At 34.0% G+C, this 8,019-nt stretch overlaps 1 protein-coding gene across 1 annotated transcript; it reads left to right on the plus strand.

Annotated features, from left to right (window-relative positions):
• Positions 1-4,643: 4,643 nt before the first annotated feature.
• Positions 4,644-7,296, plus strand: LOC131034505 (putative laccase-17). Its single transcript, XM_059221462.1, has 6 exons — positions 4,644-4,846; positions 4,950-5,101; positions 5,189-5,433; positions 5,518-5,646; positions 5,732-6,667; positions 6,751-7,296. Exons 1-6 carry the CDS (start codon positions 4,706-4,708, stop codon positions 6,879-6,881), a joined length of 1,734 nt encoding a protein of 577 aa, XP_059077445.1. The 5' UTR covers positions 4,644-4,705; the 3' UTR covers positions 6,882-7,296.
• Positions 7,297-8,019: the final 723 nt, after the last annotated feature.

Genomic DNA, 8,019 nt, shown 5'->3' on the forward strand with positions numbered 1-8,019 from the left:
CTCACTATTTTTTTTTTGTTTCCTTCGTTGGCTTGCTACAAGCACAAGGATTTTTGGCTGGAATTTGGTTTGGGGTGATCTCCTAAACCTTTCTATTCTAAAAGTGTAGCATTTGAGGACTCAAGATCCTTGTTCCTATTCGTTGAGTGCTCTAGTCAAAAGCCTCTCTTTCTACAAAGAGGTTTCCTCTTTGTAGGTGTTGGTGCACTCACTGCTTGTGAGTTCCACCCTGCTATGTATTGGGTTTGATCCTACTCCTAGTTTAATCAATTTTAGAACAAATTTATTCATTCAAATAGTTATATCTCATTTATTATATCTCATTTATTCTAAATATTGTAATCATTAATAGGGTTATAAAATATTGTAGCATTTCTTAGACTACAAATGATATCATCTACTACCTTAAAAGTAATATTCACAATTAATTCACATATTTTCTCAATGATGGTAATATGCAACATAGTAATTGAATGCAAGATGTTCATTAGCATGATGAATAAATAGTGTAGTTATCTATATCTAAATAATTTTATGTTAAATTATAGATTAGTAAATGTAATCTCAAGATATTATTAGTTCTTCATAATTTATGACTATTTAAATAAGATTGGTTTAGAAAGTTTAATAAATGTATGGCAAACATATTTTTCGTGTATCACAAATATATGTTTATTCCAACATGATAAGGTTTCATTTGACAATCATGTACTTATTATAAATTGTATGATAAATATTTATTGATGATAGTCCTTTTCTTTAATGGGTAAATAATTTTGACCCTAAATTATAAATTGGTGAAGTCACAAATGGGAGACCTCATCCCCATCTAAACATTCAATAATAGCACCCTATTGGGTTTTGAACCTTTAACTTAAGCATAACAACATACCAATCTAAAAATGGTAATTCTTTTAATCCATACTATTGATGCATGTTTTTTTTACTAGAGTTGCTTACTAAAATAATACTTTTCAACATGAATATTCACAATTTTTTAAGATGGGTTCATATTAATTAAAGATGAAATATTTAATAAGAAAGAGATTATTTTGATAAAAGGTAAATTGTTAAAGATAATAAAAACATCAAGTCACTCTAAAAACTATAGATGATTGTTTTAATAGATATAAGAAAATGAGTCTTCTAATTAATGAATTATTAGAAATTAAAATTTAATTTTTATTAATTTTAAAGTAAATATAGTTTCAAAATATATTCTTTAGATAAATATTACTAACAAATAAATAAATTAATCTACATGATAAAGTTTAGGACATATATGTATAATAATATTAAACCATTAAGAGTTCAGGCATCTTGATTTTAAAGGCATGACAATATTGAATAAATATGTTGATTCATTATGTTTCATATATTTTAGGATTGGAGATAAGAGATCTTTGTCTATACTTTGCCTCAAAAATAAAATAGTAAGCAACCTTTGTTAAGTGTAATATTTATGGGTTTGGGTTATCTTAATATGTGTGTTATAAATTATTGGGCATGGATTTGAATTCATATTATGTTTCTTAAAATGTTAATAAATAATTGAATTGAAAATATGTATGGAAGAGTGATGGATCCCAAGTGTCATTTTCTTGTAAGTTAACCCCCTTTATAAGATCAACTTCATAGTTATGAAAATGCTTGAGGAAAAAATTCAAATTTATAAATGGTAAACCACACTTAAATTTGTTTTAGATCATCCTACTAAAGTGATTCTAGGATGGTATGTAAAAAAATGTGAAGGATATGTAAATAATTATTTTATATATAATTTGATCACAATAAGTCCAATTGAATATCTTTAAATACTAAGTAGGTTTAACTAGATCATAATGGCTCATTAAACAAGTAGTAGTTTGCCACTTTTAATTTCCAAATATTAAAATTATATATTGGTTTAATTAATGGGTGTAGGATTTGCCTCATGGTTATAGGATTGATCTAGTATATAAAGGTGATAAAATTGAGGTAAAAATAATGTTTTCAAAATTAATTCATGAATAGCATTAACAAAATGATAATATGATTAATATACATTAGAATATGTGTATATGAATAAATGAGAGATAAATGTACATATGAAAATGTATATGAATGGTGATTGGTAATTATATAGTCTCGAGTGACACTAACTTTAAAGAAAACTAAACAACATTTGGCATAGGCATAAAAAAATTGCAATTAAGATTTTCCGTTACTTTGAGCAGCACATAATTCTAGAATGGTCATGTATAGAAAACAATGTATAATTCATAAATATGCATGCAAAGTAATATTTTTAGACACCTAGGATAATCCTGGTCCATATAAACCACTTGAATCTATTGATTGTCTTTGTTGCTTTTCATCCTTTAGCATGTCTACACCATTAAAACATCAAAATACAAGAAAAATATGCAATTTAAGATGTTTTTGTCATCAAGTGAAAATAATTATAAATATAAACCAAAATTTAATATTATCAATTAAATGAAAGAAGATGAGATAATATAGGGTTGATGAATTGTTTTTTATTAAGGGAAAATAGGTTTTGATGGGTCCCTAAAACCCAATACATTAGGAAGATCAAAAGATAAGCATTAACGCACAGCTAAGCAAAAGAAACTAGCAAGAAAAAGATCAGAACAAACTAAAAACCAAAAATGACCGATAGAATCTCTGACTTAGGTCAAATTTTGAAGCATCTCTGCCGCTTCTAGCTCCAATCGATCCATAGTTTCTGCAGCCTGCTTGATGTCCTCTATTTCTTTGCTCTGGTTCTGCATCCTTTTAGTATTGGCTCTATAGGGTTGATGATATGTTTTTATAGCAAGTAGTAACAATATTATTTTACCTAGTGTAATGAGCGTAGGATTACAAGACATATATAGTGATATTATTTATATGGATACAATTATGTATCTTATAATGAGAATCTAAAATTAAGAACAATCTCAACATAGGAGTGTTACCAATAGAATATGCATGTCCCATTTTACTTGGTTGCATCCATCAAATACAAGGAATTAGGGGAGACTGTATAATAGTGCATGACATAGATTGCAACAAAAATAGAATAGAAATGATAGGGAACAAACTGTGAATGTTCAATATAAACAAGAATAATACATAAAAGAGAGGGCATTAATAAGTTTGGAATAGTTAAAACTATTACATAAAAATTGTCATAACTATAAAAACATAAAAATTAACTTATATTTATGAACCCTAGTGAATATACCTAATAGTGTGCTATAGAATAATTATATAGAATTATTAAATTGATTTCTTTACTAAGCTGTTTATATCAAATGTCATGATAAATTTGTCTATGAGTTTCCAAAAGGAGTGTATGGATGGTTTAGAGGGATAGAAATATCAATATAAGGTTAACTCCTCTAGAATCTTGATATCTAGGCATGGTTTAGAGAGATAGAAATATCAAAAATTATCTTGATGGAGCCCACACATAAAATAATAGAGAAAGACCTTCCACTCATCTAGCCCCCCAACAACACAAGACAATGAGAGCCCAGAAAACCACTTTGTTAAACAAAACAATAAGAAAACCAAGAAATTGGGTACCAATATCGCCCACAATCCATGTGGTAAACATTAGCCAATAAGCGCCAAGGACGAAAACCATCAAGTTATCATCATTAAAACATCTCGAATAATCAAGAAATAGTAGGGTGAAAAACGTGATCACCCACACAGACTAGGACAATTTAACCACCATGAAGAATATCATGTTTGATAATGTCTTCAATTAGGAGGAAGAGAATTAGTCCCATTCCAATAAGATCCCTCTCTCCACAAAGCACTAATATTAGTAAAATCATCCGCTAGAGAATCACCTTCCCTAAAAATATGAGAAATATGCACAAAATCAAAATCTTTGATAAGGTTTAAGGCATCCTTAATCAAAGCTTCAATGGACCAACTTGAAGTATGATAGCCCTTTAAACAATTAATGATGTTGAGTGAACCACCCTCAATTCCAAACCTTCCAGAAGCCAAGATCATGAGTCAATTTGATGGCATGAAAAGCAGTTGAAGCCTCGGCTAGGTGGTTAGACTTGATTCCCAAAGGGAGTGCCACTGCTGCAATGGCTAGATAATTTTGTTGCACATATATTGGTTTTAATCTTAGATGTTGTTACATAATTTTGTGTTATAGGTATCCCAAAAAGTTGGAGTTGTAAATATTCTATTGTTGGGGTTGCAAAAATGTCCTATTTCTCGCACTCCATGAATGAAAATTCAAGAGAGCGGGTAATTATGTTGTCCTTGGCTTTGATCGATTTCATCATTGATAAATGGATTAACATGCCATCTTCATTGATTATACACGAAGTGACAGCTTACTGACTCGATAATTTTTTAATCAAGAGAAGCTGTTTCCTAAGAAATGTCATTACCATTTACTTTCCATCAAGACTAACAACCATCCAAACAAAGTCCATGATTGAAACAAACGACTTTCGGTGCAGCATTTTCCAAGTCTACGCAAAAACGTGTCTATTATCTCATTGGATTTGACTTTGCTGTTTGTTGGCGAACTGTTCCCTAAAAACGCTCACCAACCCAACTAAACCACTTGGGCTAACAATTGACAGAGGCAAATTTCACATATAAATATTTCATCTCAGTTCGCCTACAATGCAACAAGAATTCAGGGCTCCAAGTTAATCGAGAGATCAACTTAATCTCTAGTATGAACGAAGTACGGTTCAACCAGCATTTCTTTGAACCCATGGCTTTTCTGCAAAAGCTTTTCAGTGTAGTTCTGTGCATTGTCTTTGTGGCTACTACAGCCATCGCAAGTCCAGTACAAACTCACAATCACACTTTTGTTGTAAGTATCCTACTAGCTATTATAGTGTTTCAGTTTTTAAAGAATAATGTGCACCCATGGCTGTGATTTTCATTTAAACTGACGCTGTTCTGCACCATTACAGATTGAATCCAAACCAGTGACGAGACTGTGCCAAAGCCATAATATAATTACAGTGAACGGTCAGTTTCCAGGCCCAACCCTCTCTGTTTCTAATGGAGACACGCTCATTGTCAAAGTCATTAACAAGGCTCAGTACAATGCTACCGTTCACTGGTCTGTTTAATACTAACCCATCATTTTGTTTTTAGCTAATATGTACTAGAAATACTTTTCTGACACTTGTGTGGATAATTGTTTCAGGCATGGTGTGCGGCAGATGCGTACAGCGTGGGCTGATGGGCCAGAGTACATAACCCAGTGCCCCATTCGGCCTGGAGGAAGTTACACATACAGATTCACCGTTAGCGGCCAAGAAGGCACTCTGTGGTGGCATGCCCACAGCTCCTGGCTCAGAGCCACTGTTTATGGAGCCTTAATCATCAGTCCTAAGGAAGGAACAGCTTATCCCTTCCCAAAGCCCGCTCAAGAGATTCCTGTCCTGCTAGGTATATATCTCCTACTCGAATTCTACTCTTCCTATATCTTTCTCGCCCAATATAAATAGATGTGTGATTCGTATATATGAACAGGGGAATGGTGGAACAGAAATCCCATCGATGTGGTGAATGAAGCAACGCGAACAGGGGCCAACCCTAACATCTCAGACGCTTTCACTATCAACGGGCAGCCTGGAGATCTGTATAACTGCTCAAGTGCAGGTGGTGTAGTATTATTAAACCTAGTCTTACGATTGATTAGTTTACTGTTTCCCATGCACTGATGCAATAATATTGACCAATGCAGATACAGTTAACTTTTCTGTCAAGCCAGGGGAGACTAATCTTGTCCGGCTGATCAACGCTGCACTCAATACTGATCTGTTTGTCGCCATTGCAAACCACGAGATGACTGTTGTAGGCGTGGATGCTTCGTATACAAAACCCTACAAAACGAGCTTTCTCATGTTGGGTCCTGGCCAAACCACAGATTTCCTGGTGACTTTCAATAAAGCAGCAGGCAGATTTTATATGGCTGCTCGAGCATATGCCAGCGCTCAGGGAGCCCCCTTTGATAACACCACCACCACTGCCATCTTCGAATATAGCAAAGGAAGCTCCCCTGTTATGCCCCAACTCCCTTTCTATAATGACACACAATCCGCCCTCAAGTTTTCTACAGGTCTGAGGAGCCTCGCCTCACGCGACCACCCTGCTTTTGTCCCTCAGAAAGTGGATGAGAGTCTCGTTTACACGGTGGGATTGGGATTGATCAATTGCCCAAGAAATTCTTGCGGAGGTCCCAATGGAACGAGATTTGCAGCAAGCATGAACAATCACTCATTCGTACTGCCATCATCTACCTCAATTCTGCAAGCCCACCATTTCGGAATCAAAGGAATCTTCACCAATGGCTTTCCTGACACTCCTCCGGTCCAGTTCAATTACACTGGACAAAACATAAGCAGGAGCCTCTGGTCTCCCCTGAAAACCACCACTGTCAAAGTACTGAAATACAACACTGCGGTGCAGGTGGTTCTTCAGGGGACAAATATTTTCACGGGTGAAAGCCATCCAATCCATCTCCATGGGTATGACTTTTACATAGTTGGATCAGGATTCGGTAATTATAATGCAGCAACAGATCCATCGAAGTTCAACCTGGTGGATCCTCCCATGCGCAATACAGTCAATGTTCCAGTCAATGGGTGGGCTGCCATTCGATTTGTCGCTGACAACCCTGGTAAATATCATTTTTAATTTCTAATTCTTAGATTTATTATCCCACAGAATTCGAATGAGTCATTTAATTTTATGGGTGTGCAGGAACATGGTTGATGCACTGCCATTTGGACGTGCACATAGGGTGGGGTTTGGCCATGGTTTTTGTCGTCGAGAATGGAGTGGATTACTCATCAACTCTGGAGCAGCCTCCTCCAGATCTTCCTGTATGCTAAAGACAGTGGCATGAAGTTCTTTGCCCTCTTAGAAAGTCATGCCCACAGACGAACCGATCAACTGTTAAGTGGATTAGTTTTCATGTTCGACAGTTTCCTACTTCTATTTTTTTTCCATCGAAAGATATTTGTAGAATGGGATTTAGATTCCAAAACCTGCATTACGTTTCTTTTTCAATAGGGTGTTAAGTAGATTAGTTTTCATGTTCGACAGTTTCCTACTATTTTTTCTCCATCCAAAGAATTCTGTAGAATGGGATTTAGATTCGAAAACCTACATTACATTTCTTTTCCAATAAGGTGATAGAGTTTTATTACTTTACAGTGGTCAGAATACAGCCTAAAATGTAAACAATGAATGTTATGTATTTAGTGTTGTTATGTTTACAGACAATAAAATATTTCTTGTTCTAAACCTTGTCTACTAATTATGAGTGGGTGCCCATTTTACGGTTTTCATGAATATTCATCATAAGCGACAAAGACAATTTTACAAGAATGAATGATATCGACTTATTCACTAGTTTAAAATTACAAGAAAAGATGGTGTAAACTCATGATGTTATAGAGACGAATTTGTATGAAATAGAGAATTAAGGTTTGAGGGTGAGTGGTACCCTTAAATATTCCCACTTTCTGTTCTCACTAAATGGCGAAAGTGATTTGGAAGGTTAAAAATTATGAGTGTACCTGCTTTACTCATTCCGGTGCGATTTTCAACCATTTCAGTGATATTTTATAATTGAACAACGTATCATCCCATAATAAACTATGAAAACTTGCTTAGTGTGATACTCTATTTAATCTCATCTCTACAATTATTGCTGCGACTTTCTTACACTTACAGAAAATAAATGAATTTCACGCTTCTATCATGAAGTAAATTCCAAGGATATTTAACTTTGAGCGCATTTATTATCTTGTTATGTGGATGATTGTTCTAGTTTGGGAGTATTACTAAGATGATAAATGAATTTTAAATTGAAATACTGAGGTGTAATATTATTCTTAAATATTAGAAAATATTTTATAAATGTAATTTATTTGTATGTTAAAGTATACAAACTGTTATGTCAATTTTAAAAAGTAAAGCGAGTTAAATGATACTTTCAAAGATGTGAAAAATAAGAGTTTAAGA

The sequence above is a fragment of the Cryptomeria japonica genome, chromosome 5 (assembly GCF_030272615.1).
Source record: "Cryptomeria japonica chromosome 5, Sugi_1.0, whole genome shotgun sequence".
NCBI classification, from domain to species: Eukaryota; Viridiplantae; Streptophyta; class Pinopsida; order Cupressales; family Cupressaceae; genus Cryptomeria; species Cryptomeria japonica.

What these genes read in the sequence shown, in the direction of transcription:
- LOC131034505 (XM_059221462.1), top strand. Translation starts at nt 4,706, where the DNA reads ATGAACGAAGTACGGTTCAACCAGCATTTCTTTGAACCCATGGCTTTT. An exon ending in TACAATGCTACCGTTCACTG is followed by an intron (nt 5,102 to 5,188) that starts GTCTGTTTAATA and finishes TAATTGTTTCAG; the next exon opens with GCATGGTGTGCGGCAGATGC. An exon ending in AGAGATTCCTGTCCTGCTAG is followed by an intron (nt 5,434 to 5,517) that starts GTATATATCTCC and finishes ATATATGAACAG; the next exon opens with GGGAATGGTGGAACAGAAAT.